Consider the following 20,000-nt stretch of genomic DNA (forward strand, 5'->3'; position numbering starts at 1 on the left):
GAAACGCGCCAAACATACCGTTTTCATCATCACTCCACGTAAAGGGTCAATCGAACGCGCCCTTAGGATCTTTCAAGAATTGATAAGTTTCAGAGAAGACATCTTGAGATGACGTCCGCCAAATAGCACACACTCAGATAAGAAGTTATGGAGAGATAAGGCGTCACCATCTATTAGCCATCGAAAACTGGTAAGTTATTGGGTGGCAGATCCGATAGTGAGCCCGTACTTTCTTTGTAAAATTTCGAATTTTTAATCAAAACTTGCATGCGCAAAGATTGTCACATACATTGGGCTCAAACATTTAGAGATAGCTGATTTACACAAAACACTTTCAACATTTTGATTTCTTGTGGGGTTGGTTACAAAACGATGAACGTATAGTAAAGAGGAAAAATTTGTCAACAAAGATTTTCCTATCGAATACGGAATCACCGAAGTTTGAAACCAGAGCGTGCCCCTGTCGATCCAAGGTTTCCGTTTCTTGACTGACTTTCCGAAACTTTTCGGAAGTATTTCGGTTGACTGTGCGGTTTAGAGGTATGAAACTTTTGAATTAAATTTTTCATTTTGAGACTTGTAGATCTGTTAAAAGACCACTGAGCTTTCTTGCTAGGCGGATCGTAGTTTCATAATTTGCTTTTCTGGCCTGGAAAATTAGCGGGACTTTAAAGAAACGGGTCCCAGCCGCCCGAGTCCCTAACAATTGCACCACACCTCTCGTCCCAACGTTTTACAAACCGATGCGATTTTAGCCACATTGTTTTTATACAATATCTTGAATCTTATTTAAATGTTACACGGAAAGTTTTGGAGTCAATAATATAAGAGCTCCATGTTATCCTTTGTTTAGGGATTTATGGTCACTGGTTCCTTTATCATAGCTTCCAAGTTCATGTTCAAAGTCTTTCCCTTGAATACTCAGGATTGTTCCAGACTGACTGATTATCTGTTGTCGTTCAACTCAGCAGCTGATTTTTCGTTCTCGTAGACGCATTGGCTTGCTGCACGGTTTGAATTACATCATCTGCTTTGTTAGAGTTTTCAAAATGCAATCCATCCGCAACAAAAAGAGGAACAATTGATAGAAATATGACTTACTTCATAGGTAACCTGGTCCGAGATAAAAAGGATCGAGAATTCTAATTGGACCTCACGCTAGTTCAATAACAACTGCATAAAATAACCAAAGTCTATCATTATTTATGTCATAGCTAGAAACGAAGAGTTCCACTGAGCACTGACATTGAGGAAACTTTATTCAGTGCACTGTATTCGTTCGAGAACGATTGTTACGTAGGCATATCTAGCAGTTTCCTACAGAGAAAAAAAATCTAGCCTTAGATTACAGCTTCCCTTCATCTCTCACCACCGCCCGTCGCAGGTCTCAGGCCATGCAAGTTTAGCCCAGAAAGCTTGGCTTTACGTTTTAACTGAGCGTTGACGCTCAATTTCAGACAATTATCAAGTCAAAACTGGACAAGTTGCAAACATAAGAAATGTTTGTCACCGAACATCCCACGGCAATTTATCTCATGAGGTTCTCAGCTCTTATCTCCTGGATCGATTTTCCGGTTTGTTTCACTGATTGCCTACCGCATGGTGAATCTGTAAGCAATCAGTCACCATCACGATTAAAGCTGACTGAACTTTTACTTCTCAATATTGACATAACCTCCTTCGCAGGTCCTCGACGGCCTCTCTGAAATTTGCCTCGTAGAGAGCACTGTTTGTTTTTGTTGCCTAAATTGCGCGATGCCACCTGCTTTTTCCTTGACAGTTTTAATGTATTTTTAGTCACCTAAATAAACGCTTTTGTCGAGATTCGCTGACACGATGAGGCTATCAGATGCGGATGAAGCAAACATCAATTTATTATTGATAAGACCAACGTTGTATATCTACAAAAGATCGACATTTCGCAACATTTCATTAAAACAGGCAAACTTCTTCCGAAAACACGAGCTTCACTGTTAAAAAACAACTTGCGCAACAAGGCAAATCGATCAGTCGGCGTAAAGACAGGAAAGACTACTGAGGTCACTAGACATCTGCCCCTAAAACTTGTGGCAAACCGCAAAGCAAAAGGCATATTAAGCATTGTCTTTTTCAGTTTAGTAGTCTGCTAAAAAAACCAACAGCAACAACGATAAGTTATTTCGGTTAACACAAAGGAAGTTGGTAAAAAAAATAAAGGAAACGAAACCAAGCGCTCGAATACCGGAGGGAATAAACTACAAAAGCAATCTAGACGCCGAAATTTGCATTTAAATTCACTTAAAGTACATGCAAAACACTGTTCGATTACAAACTATTGTGTCTTCCCGTCTACTAAATGAGAAATCTGAATTAACGAAATTGCGCCTGAAATAGATTTGAACAGTTCTGATGGGAAAATAAAACTTTCGCCAAAAACGTTCACACACTTCTTAAATCTTACAAGATATTTGTTTGAACACTCAACTTCAACATTGACTTCAAGTGGTGAAACAACTGATTTTATGAGTTATAGCAAATTTACAACTTTATTTTGACCTTGGGTAAAGTGTAAATGGATGTTCGGGATTCCAAGCATTTTGAGGACATGAAAACTAACACGGAGAACAGGAGAATTCTTGAAACGTCGTGAAGAAGCTGAATTTTCTCGTTCACTTTCGTGACTTAGATGTGTGACCCCAGAGGACGTAGCTATAGAAACGCGCTTGAAAAGACCAACCAGAACACACGATAGGGTTGAGCAAACCTGCGTGTCACTAATATTTCAAGGAGTGTCTTGCTGACTTCAAACGCTTTTTTGGCACGCAAGTTCGGTCACTAAACATGGCGGCGACCTCTGATGAAGCAAGCAGTGATAAATACGCTGTCCAGCTTTTTGACAAAGCGTATCTAAGGCCAAGAACGACTTCGCGGGCTGGGCTACATTTGCCAGAAAAGGAGACGTTCTCGATCAGCGTTGATCCAGCCATGCTGGACGACAAGAAAGAATACTCCGTGGAGAAGCGTCTGGAACATCTCGAGAAACGCCTTCATGGAAGCAAAAGCCGGGAGAAGCGAGGCACCTTTCGCAAAGAAAATCTCCTGCTCGTCGATTTAGAGAGGACGACGTCTCTCGGTGAGTTGATCACCGGAGAGCTGCCCTTATTTGCTTTGAAAACGTACAAGGAAAAGGGTGACAAACGCTACATGGAGTTTACACTAAGCAAAGAAGCCTCGAAGCATTTAAGGGAGAAAGACCAACAGAGAAGACTTGAGGCTGCCATGAAAATTGCTTTCGCGAACTATGTGTACTGGAATCGAGTCTACGAAGAGGTTGACAAGAAAACAGAGAAATCTGCATTCGAAGACGCGCGTCAAGAAATACTGGAGGAGTACCTTCGGAATCCGCTCGAATGCAAGGGGGTCGTATATTGCTACATCGTGATCGACGAGTCGATGCCAGAAGACAAAAAATACCAGTTCTACATCGGTAAAGCCGAAGGTGAATTCACAAAACAGATCAAGGAACACAACTCGTCTGCCAAGAAGCCTCTGTTGGAACTGATGCTGCAAGACACGACACTCTGGCCCAGAGAGGATCAACAACTCAAGAAGAAATTTGAAGAGTCCCTTAAAAAAAGGTCGAAGAAGTCCTCCGAACAGGGAGACGACTGTCCTAAATTAGAAAACGAACCGAAGGTAGTGGTTCTTACGCTTGACTTGGGTTACACGGAGAACTTTGCCGAAAGTTTCAAAGGTTCGATCGATGGGGAAGACGTGGCAGATAAGTTAGCCCAAAGTTACGCTCAATATTTCGCTGCCAAGAGTCCAATTGGACTCAACGGATGAAATTTTCATGTGACGTACAATTGTCGAAGGTCAAGAACGTCTTTTAATTCTCCAGTTAGTCTACAGGGATTTACATTTTACGGAGAACGGCTTCTGCAGTGTGAGTAACAAATATAAAGACTGATTAATTTAATCCGGTTATGACTCACTCGCGAATTGGGACTTTGTTTTTAAATACAATGTGTTGGCGATATTTAAGCTAAAACCTTCGGTCTCGGGGTTATCCTAGTTCATTCCACAGAATTTCGTCCAAGAAAAACAAGGAGAGTGATTTCTTCCGATCGAGATGTCAATTTTTGTATTCAAAATAAACACTGAATATTGCGGAAAAACAAAACGAATGCTCGTGGAAATTTTATCACAAATAGTGTGGAAAAATCGTTGCAAGAGCGTGGACGCTATTTGTCCAGTTCTTTTTTTAATCAAAACTTAAATGGCTGGCCTTTGTAACTGATCAGTAGCAACTCCGTTAAGAGGACAATATATTTTAAAACAAGCGATGTAATTTTGCAATGCAAATAACCACTAGCCGTTCCTCCCATTGGAAATACAACAGGGTTCAAAAGGAAACCCCTAATTTATAAGCGTGTGAGAAAATTCCTGGTTTATGTTCTAATTTCTTAAAATATATTTGAATTAACGACACTGGAAAAGAATCTGTCATAGCGATCGGTAAGATGTTTGCTTTTAACGCGAAATCAGTTTGTATTGTGAACGCTGTGAAAGCTATGGACACGTGCAGGCATTAAGAGTATCTTTCGTTGGTAAATGACAGAAACAAACCGGTCGAATCATCGGTGAACAATTACGCTTATCTCTAATATGCGTAGCACAGTTTTCTGGAAAATGCCAATACCAACGATCGAAACTAAATATTTGTGTTCGATAGGGAGATTTATTAACGACGACATCACTAACTTAAAAATAAACATTTATGCGACGGTTGTACTACTTTGCGATTGGATTCCACCTTGTTCGCGTATTATTCAAATTTTACAATGCTGGTGGCGCAGAAAGGTTGCAACTTTCTCGGTAGGGACGCCCTCAAAGCAAGTATCGACTGTTGTTGGTTGACGTTGTAGTCAAGGCCTCAAATTGTGTTTTTTTTTTTTTTTTGGCGTCGTTTTGTTTTGCATAACTAAGATGTCACCCGCCGCGAAGTATATATTTTTTTCACTGAATAACCCAGTGTTTATTCACAGACGTTAACCGTCGTCGTTGCTAAACCTCTCTACTTGTTTGTAGCCGGAGTAATGTTTTCCTTAATTAAATTACTTTAAGCGACAATCTCAAGCGAATAAGTGGAAATCGCTTTAGCACCTTGTCTCCTTGCATATTCCTATCCCGCATTGTCGATGAAAGAAACAACAAAAATTTAAACAATTTATTTCGAAATCAAAGCTTTTTCCAACCCTGTAGCACCTTTCTATTCTTCGCAGATCACTGTGAAATCAAATGTAACGGAACGCAACTCTGTGCTTAGTAAACAAATCGACATTATGCCCATTAAACTAAAAAAATTGACTTGTTTACGAGTTTAGTTGTATTATCTCGTAGAAGAGGGAAGTTTTAAATTCATTCTAGTAAAAATTCAACATCATGTAACGGGGTTATGCCACAAGAAAAAAAAAACAGTTTTGTCTCCTGTGCACGTGAATTCAACCACGTTTTGTAACAAGAAAACCGGCCCTTACAGCTTTGTTTACTTGAATTTTACCTTTCTTGCATGACTTCACAAGCTTCAAGTTTCATGCATTATTTTAATTTACTTTTTAATTTCACTTACAGTTCATCATTTCTCCGAAGATTGCTTTTCTTTAAAAGAGTGAGGTCGTAGTATTGCTCAATAGGGATACCACTGAAATGCAACACAAGACAAGTTTATTGACTTCTCGAGCAAATTGCTTCGCCTGACTACCTTATTAAACTAAGACTTTGGACTCTAAACTAAACGCTAACCAGAACTTCTGGGTTAGGGGCTTCTGCCTAAACGTAAAACTGAATTGTTTTTCTGTATGCTCCTCAATAATAATTTTGGGGCTTAGTATACATACTGTTTACATTCGACTTCGGGAACAAAACCATGATGGCTGTAAAAAACAATCAATCCGCTGGATTTGTTGTTTTTTTTTTTTTTACCACTTGGGAAAAAACCACAAAAATTCCTCCCCAGCGACATGGGTAAACCGCAGGCAATGCTGGAGTAAGTAGTAAAGACAAAACACAAATGCAATCACTTCTCTTTTTTTTTTCGTTTCGTGGAGTGGTACTTTCGACATCAAAGACGGAAGAAAAGGAGAAATTCTCGAATTTTAAACTTTCATCGTGTACGCAAATGTCATTGAAAATCGTTCAAGTGCAACTATGATAAAACACCAACTTCCTGTCTTTCTTCAGATTTTGAAAGCTTGTTTGCTAAACACCAGGCCTCGGTTGTTCAAAAGATGGTTGACGGTATCCACGGGATAAATCATTATCCTACGGAAAAACACTAGCAAAACAAATTGAGTTATTCAGTGGATAACTCTATCCATCCTTCGAACAACTGGGGTCAGGCTGGCAAAATTTTGAGCTTTGATTTTTATCCAGGACTGTTTAATTTAATTGTAAGGATTTCACGGTCCGCCGTTACTCACGTTCAAAACTGACCGATAGGACCTGAGGGTTAGATCTAGGGATCTGCTTTAAATGCAGCTAACGATATATACAAAACACGAGTTTAAAATTCTGAAAGCCCGAAACTACCGAGCAGTTGCCTTCTTAAACTAGTGAAAATCCAAAGTAAAAGAAGAATTGATTTTTTTGGTCATAGTAGCACTGAACCTTAACTAACTCGTTAAAACGGTTTTGGCGTAATCGCTAAATATGCCAGCCAGCTATTTTACTATTTTTATACTGTTCGGCGTATGCATTTGCTGTCCCACTGGACTGAACTGTTAAAACTGAAAAGTTAAAGCTGACATTTTTTCAAGTTGTTCTCTTATGCAGTAATCATCCCTAAAGAATATATTGTAAATAAACATATTGAGCAAAAAGCCGTTGATTTATCCTTGCCCCTGCTTCTTTAAAGGTCGCCTATTTGGTCACACTAAAGGGACATCTTTCCCCTCGTTTCCCGCGGGTCTCACTCAACTCTCAATAAGCCCAATTAATTCATCAGCGAAATATCACTTACATTACTGCAGAATACCTGGGCCCGGTTGTTCGAAAGCGGATTAACTTAATCCAGGATTAGCGTAAACTTTCGTTTCATGTTTTCAATTTTTTGGTGAAAGTTTCTTTTGCTTATTTTTGTTGTTCAAGATTGACTTTTTCTAATGTAAGGTTTTGCCGAATATCAGCCTTGAACAGCATTTGGGAGTAGAGGAATTAACTCTTTGGTTAAATTTTAATCTGGGATTAGCGTTAATCGGCTTTTGAACAACCGAGCCCTGGCCACCTATTTGCATATAAATGGCGTGTATTGTTAGATGAATTGTTCTTCAAACGATGCCGCCACAAGAACAGTAGTGGCCTGGTATTCTGCAGTTACTCCTTTAAGCTGCGTGACGTACCATTCCTTCTGGGTTTTAGGCAATCTCAATTTTCTTTTTGGATTTTAATAACACTCGCTGAGATCTGCTTTTCCCGCATATTCATAAAACCGCGCAAAATTACCTTTGAATTAGTAGGCACCGTCCCTAACACTTACGTCCAGAAATCCAAGTAATTGGATACAATTCCTATTTTGATAACCAACACGAAATTTCCCCAGTGCGTGAACGGAGGCGACATGGTTGGCCAACACCTCCCAACATTATCGCGTTCGTTAGCCTGCAGAACAGGCGTGATTTTTTAGCGCTCCTCCCCTCGCGCGCCACTCGCGCTTCGCGCTCGCCTCGCGTTTGCCTCGCTTTCGCCTCTGTTTACGCAAAAAATCACGCTTGTTCTGCAGGCTATGCGTTCGTTTGCACGCCCTGTTGCGTGTTGTTGGGAGTTGTTGATCAAAAGTTTGAAACTGTGGGAGTTGTTACAACCGTTTGCAGACCAATGTCAAAACCATCCAACATCTGCCGAACCAACAACTCCCAATGTTGCGAGTTGTTGCTTCCGTTTGCCCGGAGTTTAAAGGGGCTATGTCATGTTATTTTAGGGTATTAATTTAAGGGGAAATCTTCAGTTTATCCCGAGTTTAAAACTGAAAAATGGTACATGTAATGTGGAATTCCTTTACTGATAAATTTATCGTTACATCACAAACAAGATGATTCTGAGCAAAAACGACCTTTATCCACGTGAATTTGCCATAACCTTGAAAAACGTCGGGCCGATTTTTTTCAACATTGCCCAAATGCAATCCGTTTCAATCTTGTCCATTTGTGTCCATCCATGCTTCTATTTCCTTTTGTTGTACTTCTTTTATGTTGTTCAACAGTGTTAAGTGGTTATTGCAATGTTTCATTCTGCTTTTTGGGCATTTTGGGTGTCATGAAACTACACAATTTTGGGTGACATAGCCCCTGTAAACATTTTCTCCCTATTTCCAACAATGTAAATGTAAATGTAATGTGCGCTTAGTTGGTCGCTCCCTACAAGGGCTTTCCAGGATCAACCGGCTCAACGGGATCGGACTGAATGCATGTGAAGGCGCCCACGCGGCTGCCGCCATTCGCCCTTGTCACACGGCGGCCATATTGTCCCCGGAGACCAAAAAAGCTTTGTTTTACCACGCCAAGCCTCACCCTCATGGTTTCCACTGCGAGGCTTGGCATGGTAAAGCTCTTTTGGTCTCCCGGGACAATATGGCCGCCGTGTGACAAGGGCGAATACGATCCATGTGTGATCTCGGAGCACCGCAAACCAGGACAGATGTAATTGACTGGGAGGTGATTTTGAGGAGGGAGGAAAACCGGAGTACCCGGAGAAAAACCCTCGGAGTCAGATTGAGATCGACTGAAACTCAGCCCACATACGACCCGAGGCCAGAGTTGAATCTGGGTCACAGAGATGGGAGGCACGATTGATGACCACTAAACCACCCTGGCTCCCCAAATAAGCGTTAGGATTGGCGTTATTTTTAGATTGGGTTTAAGGCAGCTGTTTCTCTTTACTCGAGGACCGAAATTTAGCAGACACTTGAGACGTTAATTATCTGTATTCCTACTAACAGGTGACGTTGAAAATAGGGAGAGGAGCAAGGAGACACTTCGTGACGCTTATATACAAAGACGTGCATCTGTTTACTTTCATTTCTGAGACATATCGTTCAAATGATGACGAATAAAGGCGGCTGTTGTTTATTAATTAAACGTGTGATCTCCTACCGAGGGAATGGCATGACCCCTCCTCCATAATGCCTATGCCCCTTCTGTACCCTGGTTGGAGGCTCATGTTTCGGTCTGTACTCCTTTGGGAGCTGAATGGGGCCAAATCCTCCGTAGCTTAAACTGCGTCCCCATGGCAGCTTGGGTGGTCGGGCGGTCCGAGATAAATAATGATCAAAACTGTACAGGGACAAAAAAAGCACATACATGAAAGATCAATGCCGGTTCGGAGAGAACGTCGTACGTTATCAGAGAAGGTGAAGTTAGTGAGCAGTGGCCTGTTTCTCAAAAGTCCCGAAACTTTTCGGGCCTATTTCGCTTGCCACGATTCCCTTTATATCTTCGCAACGCCGAGGTTGCAAGCCATCAAACTTCGCAATCCTCTTAGTTTTTTCTTACATTAAAAACATGTTAAAGGATCAGCTTTTCAAAATAAGCAGACTGCAGTTTGACGACTGGCTTTTCGGGCTCGAAAAGTTCTTTGGACTTTCGAGAAACAGGCCCCAGGTCCGTAAATTCTATGAACTTCCTACATTTTGTAAAGTAATTGATGATCCTCGCACTTAGAGCGGTTTTCAATCGAGTGTCGAAAGAAATTAGCGAATTGCTTTGGTTTTGCATTTACTTCACTCAATGATTGGTTGAAAGCTCTCGCGCCATTTTTTCCACCAATCAGACGTGAAACCAAAACCAATCGTTGCTTGCGCGTGCACATTTTCCCGCACTTTGTGTCGGCTACGTGTGATTACTTCGAATTTTGATTGGTTTACTGGATTGTCTCCGTCCTTTCTGATTGGCCAAAGTAATTACTTTGGTTTCGGTTTTACGACAGTCGATTGAAACTCGCTCTATCTGGACAATTTACGCAATTGTCACTTTACAGACACCTGAGAAATACAGGCGGTTCCAACGGGATTCGAACCCATGGCCACTGCACTGGTGTATATAAGAGACAATTAAATTGTCCAGATAATTGCGAGGGTCATTACTCTCGTATTATGCGTATCAGCCGGGTAAAATTTGATCTCGATGCTTTAACTGAATAAATACCACCATCATCATCTCATGTAGCCGGGTGTTGGAGTTTTCTCCCTCAATGAGAAGCTGATCGTCAAATGTTTTTTTGCGAGGGGAAAACCAGAGTACCCGGAGAAAAATCTCTCGGAGCAGAGAAGAGAACCGACACAATCAACTCGCATATGACGTCGAAACCGGAATGAAGCCCGAGACGAATTTGTGGAAGGCGAGCGCTCGGCACCATTTCGGGTTCGATCGGGTCCTGCATAACGCGAAAATCACGTAGTCGACTTTTAAGCAATTATTTCCTGATTAAAAGTTAAAAACACTATTCGTAATTTCGAACATCCGGATCGGGAAGCTTTTTTGACCAACCGAAAAGCAACCGCTGTCGTCAAGGATAACGGACGCAAACAATCCAACAAACCAATGAGGTAGAAGGGAAGATACTTGTATACTTGTGTAAGTCCATCCGGCTGGCAAAAGCGCGGGAAAATGTACGACCGCGTGACGACCGCACTCTACGTACGATCGCTTTTGGTTTTTACTCCTGATTGGTGAAAAGAGCAGCGAATTTTTTTTCTTTTACTTAACGTGGTAGAAAACCACGATGCCCCGTTTGATTATGGTCGTCAGGATTAAAAAAAATTAATTACTTAATTAATTAAATCAGTCCCATATCCCTTTCTTCAGGACTCGCTTGTCTGTAAACAATTTGGTCATTTACTGATACGAAGCTTATGAACATGACAATACCATCTGCAGTTGCGAATATGGATAGAGTTGCTGTTGTTGTATATCACTGAACGACACTGCCTTAAATCTTGGTCAAAGTGAAAAACCAATCAAAGTGTAAAGGCTGGTTTTCACTAGCGACGGAGTCGGAGTCGTAAGAGCGCTTATGACCTAGTGACATTTAAAGATCGGAGTCGTAAGCGGAGCCATAAGCTCGACGGAATCGGAGTCGGAAGAATGAGAACGTTCCCATTTTCTTCCAACTCCGCTTATGACTCCATCGCTTATGATCCACTGAAAACTAGATTGTCGGATTCGTATGCAAGCAGAAGCGGAAGAAACAACCAATCACAATGCTGGGAATCGAGCACTGTGCTTGGTTAATGCTTCTGCTTCCGACTCCGACAGTGCAGTTTTCACCGGATCGTCAGCGACGGAGTCATAAATGGAATCGGTATTCTGCTTCTGACTCCGACAGTTTGATTTTCACAAGATCGCATCGCTCTACGCTTCTGATTACGACTCCCACTCCATCGCTAGTGAAAACCAGCCTGAAGTGACACAAATTCAACAGGAAGAGATTAACTTCTACGAATACAGCCTTCGTGTTATGTGTAGCTGGCGGTGTTGTAGGCGCGCAGAATAAAGTTTTGGCGGCGGAGCCGCTAATCGCGAGCGGCGAAGCCGCGAGAAATACCGCCTGCCAGAGAGCTTGGGTTATTTTTCATGCCGCTCACTTTTATCACCTCATTGACATCAAAGTCCTCCTCTCCATTCTGTTTGCGGCTTCGCCGCCAAAACTTTATTCCGCGGGCCCACAGTACCGCCACAAAACTTTATTCCGCGCGCCTGTTGTGTACTACGCAGGCGAAGATAAAAACATCTTTAAACATTTTGTGCTAAATGTTACTGGGTCCTCAAATCGCGAAGCGCGTTTCCTAATCTCGTCGGAAACAGGTCATCGGAGTAAATTGGTTATTTGCTGTAATGATATTGATAATATCATTTCCGAGCACTCGCATTTGTTCCTTCTCGTGAGCTACACGTTTGTGTTTCGATCGTCGACCCCATACCAACAGAGAGATTGATTTAGCATCGCTTTTATGGCAAACGGCAACTGAAAGATCAATTTGTTTGATATAAGCTCATTACTTGACTGTTTAGCGACAGGTATCAGATAACTGACTAAACGAGAGGGACGAGTTACAATGAGAGTTCGAGAGAGAGTTTTCAATTGGGCCTTTCCTTGCCCGCACCAGTACAGCCTGTTGTTTGCCCTTTCTCATTAACACGATGCTAAATCTCTCAGTGGAACCGAGCACCTGCTTGTAATTGTTTATAAATCTTTTTTTTTTATTTAGTCCTTAAAGTTGATTCGCTGTGGAAAGAATGAGACGATGAGAAGAATTCAAACATTCATTTACCGGTTTTGGCAACACACTCTTGGAGACACTGATTCATGTCGCACGAGTTCTTAGAGAAAACGAAGCGTGTCGCAATATTTTAGGAAAATTCCATGGCTCTACTCGTTTGGGTTTCTAGAGAATGCAGACGTCTTTATCAACAATAAAATGCAAGAGATGCAGCCGGTTTATGTAAGCGCTACGACAGAATTTTTGCAGTAACACGAAATAAAAAATGATGCTCTGACAGATGAACTTTTTAAAAAGGCATTTATTAAATCAGTATACGGTATACAAAAAAATGCCTTTTTGAGATCCAGGGCCGTTGACTCACTTGTTTTAATATCTGAATAATTAAAAGCGTCAAAAATTTTTCACGCTTTCCGGTTTTAAAAATCATCCACGAAGACAAATCCTCTGTGACCGGCAGTATGAATTTTTTTTCAAATTTCGAAGTATTCTAATAAAGTTTTGGATAGCGATTAGGTCTAGAATCCTGCAGTCTTTATTTTAGCTCGTTTATTTATCAAACAGTCCCGCATACATGGCAGCACAGTCACTGAAGTGTAAGGCGCTACTGTATCACCGAGTATAAATTAAGACAAACGTCCGGATGCCGGACGTATAAACACTTAAATGCTCGATGTATATTCAGCTTCCAGAGTTATTATTTATCATTACACTTTGCTCTCCAAAAAACAGGAATGGGCAATTAACGACAAGCACAAAGTACGGTGAAAGCAACTTACATCGACGAATACAATTAAAACCCAACTCAACCCCTTGGCAACCGGTTAGCAACGGCCGTGCATGGTTTCTTTCGTCTTCCAAATTTTATACACAGCTACATTTCACAGAAACTACAGGTATGAGGGAATAGTAAACGATATTATTTGACTTGTCGGAAAATACGAATAAAATAACAGGCTAGCACTTACTGGTCTTGTGAAACTGTAATGCGGTCATGACTCAGAGGTGTATGAAGAAAATGCGACTCGAAATTCCTTGACAAGTAATCCACACCTTGATGTTCCTTGTACAAAGCTTGTTGCAGCGCCGTCGTCATTGTCCCTTAATTAAGTGAAATTTGTCTTCAATCGACGGAAGTTCTGTCAAATTAAAAGGTGAAATTTTTGCAACAGCTTCACTTTGAGTTTGTAAAGTTTAAAATTTATATTCACCGTGTGTACATCCGGAGAACTCAACCAGAACTATTCATAAACATAAATTTGCCAAGGAGACGAAAGGTCCTGTGATTGGTTTGATAAACAATGGCGCGCGTATGTAACTATTGTCTTAAAACCATCTTAACTTTCAACAATATAAAGGGTGCGGTTTTAAACTTTTGAACAGGTCTGGAGAGAATGGAGCGTTTCCAAAGCTGGGGAGTTCGTGAGATTTTGAATGTTACTGAATCCGATAAATATTGAATGTCATCTGACGCTTTCAAAAACATTTGCTCATGAAACATTTTCTTTGTTCTAAAAAGGAAACTTTGTAAAATTTCCCAAATAGCTTAAGACCTTATTACCTCGAGACATTTGGGAACCAATGTCCGACAAATGAAAAGTTTTACTTTACTTACTTTTTATTCTTCGCAACAATTAGCTTCAAAAAAAGATCTTGGACAAGAGCTTTAGCTGTACGGTTAAAATTCTTGTTTTCTCAACAAATCTCTTGGCAAGGCTTGACTTCTTCAAAACCCCTTCTCAACTCAATTATTTATGAAAAGAGGGCTGTACTGTAAAGTAAACTCAAATGCAGCAGCTATTTTCTTTCCTTTTAACACAGCTATGACAAGGAACGATTGTAAGCAAAAGAAATGACGTAATACGTCACACATGACTAAACACAAAGGTTACCTTGGCGAATTTTGTTTAGTCTTGGCAGACGGACTACTTCGGAATTTATGAACGATTTAATTCAAAAAATAGGCACCGATGCCTTAATTCTGGAATAAGAATCTCTGTTATTGTCATGTGATAAGGGTATCCTCAATGTTACGGAGTTGATAAATGGCACTGGATGTGAACTATCTCTCCAAGTTGCAGTATGATCTCTACCCTGAAAAGCATGGATACGATAAACTCTCAAGAAATTTTCAGTCAGCGCCTGTTCACGATCCATCACGATTTAGTCGCATAACAACGTATCCAGATCGGTGAGTAAAAAAGACAATTTTATTGAACATTTATGTAAGTTCTTAGGCAGCCGGCCGATGTTTAGAATCCAAACACGCTCTTAAAATACAAATAAATACTGATAAATCGAAATAGGAAGGAAAACGCAAGGACGCAGCTTTAATATCTGATTCAACGGAGTATTGAACTGGATTCACGTTCTCTCAAAGGCAGCTCTTGTAATTTCACAAGGTTAGAATGTCACGAACAACGAATCACGCAACTGCGAGACCTGAGTCACGCTATTCACCTTTACGTCACGCGGTAACGTGACTCGGGAGACAAATTCAAGATGATGATGAGAATAATAATAATAATAATAACAATGAGGATGGGTAATCAAATGGCGATGAGTGGAATTAGGAAATAATTTCTCACGCGTTTTGTCCAAAATCAAACAATTGTTTGATTTTGGACAAAACACAAGTGAAATTATTCCCTAATCTCACGAGTGTACCATTAAATTAGGTATTAATATCATGGGTGACAAATTACGTTCATAAGACGCAACTTTACACTGTACGAAAAGTTGCCACGGCAACTTCCACATGTAAAATTATAAATTAATGCAGAAATTTCATGCCAAAATTAAGGAGTAATTTGTCAACCATGTTAGAGCGGTTTTCAATTGAGTGTCGAAAGTAATTAGATAATAACGTTGGTTTATGATTACTTCACTCAGTGATTGGTTCAAAGTTCTGGTAACATTCTGTCAACCAATCAGAAGTGAAACCAAAACCAATCGCGGCTCGCACGTACTTATTTTCCCACGCTTTGTGTCGGCTACGTGTAATTACTTCGAGTTTTGATTGGTTTACTGGATTGTCTCTGACCTTTTTGATTGGCCACGTAATTACTTTGGTTTTGGTTTTACAAAACTAATTGAAAACTGCTCTATAATAATAATAATAATAATAATAATAATAATAATAATAATAATAATAATGATAATGATAATGATAATAATACGGTAATAATAATAATAATAATAATAATAATAAGTCCAAGTCCTGTAGCAATAAAGGACATTTCACAAAATAATATAGAACAAAGTGAAAACACAGTCTCACAAGCGACCAATTAGGTGACCAAGAACTGTCAGCAAATGTCAACCTATTGTTTGAAAAATGTTAAGTATACCTGACATAGTCTACATCGACTACAAGAATGTAAGGCAACAACTTCTGACAAAAATGTGCCAGCAGTGAGAGTAAATTGCAAATGGAGGTCACAAACAACAAAAGCTCCATGTTCAACTCTGCAACAGAGTAAACAAAACGCTTCATGTGCACCTGACCTCAAAGACTGCACAGAGCCTGTACAAATCATGACATGGCTAGATGCATACACCTACATACTGTTACATGCATGTTTATGTTGATTGACATGCTACAGAAGAATAACTTTGAAGAAAGCAAACCATACTCATCCATGGTACCAGCAAAGTAAGCCACCAATAGCACTAATCTGAAGAATGACACAGCCAAAATTATATGGGATGTTCCACCCCATCAAGAGAGCCCAAATTGATATGGAGATGCTAGGCAAGGAAAAAAAGACATGGGTTTTGTAAGAAAAAACAGTATGCCATTAGAAACAAAGATCAAAGAAAATATGCCAACAAGCAAGAAGATGCACAAAACATAAAGAAGGTATCAAAGACATCCACAAAGATACAAAAGTTATGCAAACAAATGCAGTCTTTGACTTCCTAGGTTGATCATACCATAGGAAAGTGGAGAAAGAACTTTGAAAAATCATCAATAATGAGGACGAGACACAGTACCTAATACACAGAAGTGCCAGAAGTGGATGACATTTTAAAAATGCTGAAATAGTCAAGAAGTTCTGTAACTTCTTAGTTGAAAAAAAAGGACAACTACAACTGCTACAACTTTTGCTAAGATAAATGAAGAAATGACAAAATTATTAAATTTGTTTCTAACTGTGAATTTTCTTTCCATCTGAAGATAGCGTAATTGTAGTGTAGTCTAGTTGTGATGCCAAATTGTCTTTGGTGAAGTTTATAAACAAAAAAATAAAAATACTTAACCCTATCAAGATTTTTCAGCACAAAAAGATTTATTTCACTGCTCATCAGTTTATCCTCATTGAAAATATGCAATGAAAGTTGTCATTAGTGTCATTCACATTAATTTTGTACTACAGTAAAATCCCAATTTCTCGAATCCTGACGGTTTCTCAAACCTCCCGATAACTCGAATCAGTTGTCTTTTCCCTTGGATTTGCTTAACTCTTGCACTCTAATTTCATAACCGATTTCTCTAACTCTCTGCTCCATTGGGAAAAATCAACCCTTAAAAACTAAAATCAGTGCTGATCCATTCAAGACTTTGTTCAGTGACCTTTGTTAGAAGAAATCAACAGCCCCTGAACTTGTGTTGGCAAGTGTAACAGCTGGCATTTGTCATTGAATGTGACATTGATTCCGCTACTTTTGAGTATGAGCCTCAAACTGACGAGGGCATATTGGCTGAGTTCAAGCAATCTACATCAGCATATATTGAAGATGGTGATCAAGACAAAATGTATGTGGAGGATGATGTTGAGACATGAACCACTAAAGCCACCATCAGAATATGAAGTACACCACGCAATTGGGGAACTCAACATATTCAGTTTTTTTGCTGATGAGGCCCACATCGATAATCTGCAAGGCTGCTGCCTAACAGTTGCCCGGTCACCTGGGGGACCTCACTTGCGGTCGCGGGCCACCAAATTTCTGAACAAGTAGCCCAAACGGGCGCCTTACTTGATTCATCCTCACTTTCTTGTAAATTTGATCCTAGCTGGAATTAATTAATTCTGTTCTCTTGAAAAAATGACTTGGGCTAACTTTTGATGTTGGAGGCCTGAAGGACTCCTTAAAAATTTTCTTAGGCAGCAGCCTTGATCTGCCCCAAAGTACCCAAAACATTTCAAGAGTTGCAAAATGGCAAATTAAGGTAAATTAATTGAAACGCTGTATAACATGTGTGCAGAACCACAGCCTGTGTTCTAGTGCAATTTGTGCTACTTTTTTAACTACAATGCCTTTTGTTTGAAAATAAAGACATCTATATACAATAAAAAGGATGTATGTCTATGAAAATGTCCAGATCGAACTGCCCCTGCAAAAACCTCAGCCTTTTAGAGTAATCTGATGCCACCTTTGATTTCTCAAAGTCTCGAATTCGTGAACAAATTTCGTTTTCCTTGGAGGGGCGAGAAATCAGGACTCTGTACTGTATAATCATCATAATCACGAACCAGACTTTAGGCGTGATGCCCAACGAGTTTGCCACACAGAAAGGTCTCTGATGAGTCCCTTGGTCGGGATGAAACAAGCTTCGTAAGACTAACCACGAACAATGTATTTTCACAAGTAACTGTCAACTTTATAATCACTATTATATTATTATTATTATTATTATTATTATTATTATTATTATTATTATTATTATTAGTATTATGATTCACCCTGCACATGTTTTAGCTGGCATTGATCTTGGACAGTTTAGTTCCTGCATGTAGTCCCCTTCTCATTCTCCAGCAATCCTGGGCAAAGTTGTTGAAACACAGGTCCTTCACTATTTCTGTCTTGTGCAAATCATTACAATGTATATCATCCCCTCCAGCCCACCACCCTCTTGAAATGTTGTTTTAAGGGTGGAAGAGACTGCCTTAGCCAACTCAACATTGCATAGGGGAGAGGGGAATTGTTTGACATCCATAATTAAGACAAAAAAAATCACAATTATTTAAACTCCTACGAGTGAAACTTAATATATTCTATATACAAGGCTAAAAGTTAAAAAAAAAAAGTTAAAAAAAAAAATTAAAATGTTCAAACCAAACGTTTTCGGCTGTTTGCCATCATCAGGGTTAAAATGGGTGACCGTCCGATTTTACTCTGTCTAATTTCAGATGATTTTAATCGTCAATTGGGAAGGGGGGGGGGGTGGGGGGGGAAGCACAGTTCAGGAGTCAACGGATTATTTAACGCAAGCAGTGTAACAAATTAATGTTCTTTTTATGAACCATTCCCAACAATGCTTGTCCAGAATTGCAACAAAAAAGACCTTCCAATGTCATTTTTAATGCTAACATACCGTAGGAACTGACCATTTTGTAGATACTCACGCCACCTTGAACAAGCCGACATCCATGTCAAATGTCCCTGGGGACGTGCCCGTAGCTATGCTGGTGAGGCACCCGTTTCTCTTCCTTCCGATCATCGACCAAAGTGGGAGCCACCACCCCTCTTGCAGAAAGGACACAGACATTATGGCAGTGGTGCATCTCCTCACCCAAGGTAAGGAGCACATAAAAGTAATGATGCCATCTTTTGCTCCAGACCTGCAGATGTCTTGAAATCATTTACTTGCCAATTATTTTGTATAAAGCAATAATTACCCTTGCACTGCGATTACCTGCAAGTTAATCATCAATCTTATAAAATGGGAATGGAAGGTGTGTATAACAATGCGTGAAAAGCATGTAGTAATTATTTAAAATCAAAAAATCATTCTCACTACTGTGGTTGATGAAGGCACATTGGATTGGCAATAAGTAATCCATTTTTAAGAGGGAACTCAAATAGACCATTTTACAGTTGTAACTAAGTTACATGGCCTAAGAATGGAAGCGAGGCTGTCGGTGACCCTGCTTGGAAACAAACCTTTCTGCTTTTCTAATGTTAATGTAGACTAATTAGACAATTTACATGATAAAAAGCAAGGTCACCGACAGCCTCGCAGCCATTCATAGGCTAGGTTGCTAAGCAAACAAAATTACTGTAGAATGGCCTATTATTTTACTGTCCCCTAGGCAAGTTGGTTTGAAGACATTTCTTTCCTACCCTGGCTACAGTCCTCAAAGATTATCTAATATATATCAAGGTCAACAGTTCAGAGATAACTAATCATAAAATGCACTTTCATTAGTTAGTGCTAGTTTCTTGGCTGATTAATAGGCCACTTCGAAAAATACCATAATACTCTTTGTTTGTCCCCCCAAATTTTGCATAAGCATTGTTTCCAGTTTCTCTTGGGACTTACAATGGTCCCAAGAGAAAACAACAACAATGCTTATGCAAAATTTGGGCGGATAAACAAAGAGTATTATGGTATTTTCCGAAGAGGCCTATTGGGAACCTATGGACATGTTTATGAGCCCAAAATTGTAAACAAAGATTTCCCAATAGCTAAACAAAGTGCTCCATTAATAATACGAAGAATACAAGTAAAATCAAATGAAACAGTGTTTTACATGATTTTGTTGTGCAGTCTAATGTTCTGAGGACACCTTCTTTCAAACGTTGGCCAACTGGCACTCATATTTCGAGATGTCAATCAATACACAGGCCACATTCCACAGTTCACTCGTTGCAGGTCATTGTTTTACCTTTTGGAAAGTAACCCAAAACCCTCAATTTGGCTAACCCTAGGCCTAAAAACCAACCTTAGGCCCACGATTAGCCAAATTGAGGGTTTTGGGTGACTTTCCAAAAGGTAAAACAATGAGTGACCTGTGTT

At 39.9% G+C, this 20,000-nt stretch overlaps 3 protein-coding genes across 5 annotated transcripts in view; 2 read left to right on the forward strand and 1 right to left on the reverse strand.

The window, feature by feature from the left end:
* Positions 1 to 18,701, reverse strand: part of LOC137967709 (sperm-associated microtubule inner protein 4-like) — a 42,819-nt gene extending 24,118 nt beyond the window's left edge. The window contains exons 1-4 of one of the 3 annotated variants that reach the window (XM_068814250.1): positions 18,576 to 18,701; positions 13,222 to 13,392; positions 9,129 to 9,308; positions 5,612 to 5,683 (exon numbers count right to left, since the gene is read on the reverse strand). In XM_068814250.1, the coding sequence (XP_068670351.1) occupies positions 5,612 to 5,683; positions 9,129 to 9,308; positions 13,222 to 13,349 (380 nt within the window). In that variant the 5' untranslated portion in view covers positions 13,350 to 13,392; positions 18,576 to 18,701. The other 2 variants (XM_068814249.1, XM_068814248.1) reach the window with 2 other exon arrangements.
* LOC137967711 (uncharacterized) lies at positions 2,756 to 5,353 on the forward strand. The gene has a single exon (XM_068814251.1). The coding sequence runs from the start codon at positions 2,821 to 2,823 to the stop codon at positions 3,823 to 3,825; it is 1,005 nt and encodes a 334-aa protein (XP_068670352.1). The 5' UTR covers positions 2,756 to 2,820; the 3' UTR covers positions 3,826 to 5,353.
* Positions 14,125 to 20,000, forward strand: part of LOC137967712 (sperm-associated microtubule inner protein 4-like) — a 15,863-nt gene continuing 9,987 nt past the window's right edge. The window contains exons 1-2 of the mRNA XM_068814252.1: positions 14,125 to 14,444; positions 18,599 to 18,778. Of these exons, the coding sequence (XP_068670353.1) occupies positions 14,299 to 14,444; positions 18,599 to 18,778 (326 nt within the window). The 5' untranslated portion in view covers positions 14,125 to 14,298. The remainder of the gene's footprint in view (positions 14,445 to 18,598; positions 18,779 to 20,000) is intronic.

This window comes from Montipora foliosa, chromosome 8 (assembly GCF_036669935.1).
Source record: "Montipora foliosa isolate CH-2021 chromosome 8, ASM3666993v2, whole genome shotgun sequence".
In the NCBI taxonomy this organism is placed as follows: Eukaryota; Metazoa; Cnidaria; class Anthozoa; order Scleractinia; family Acroporidae; genus Montipora; species Montipora foliosa.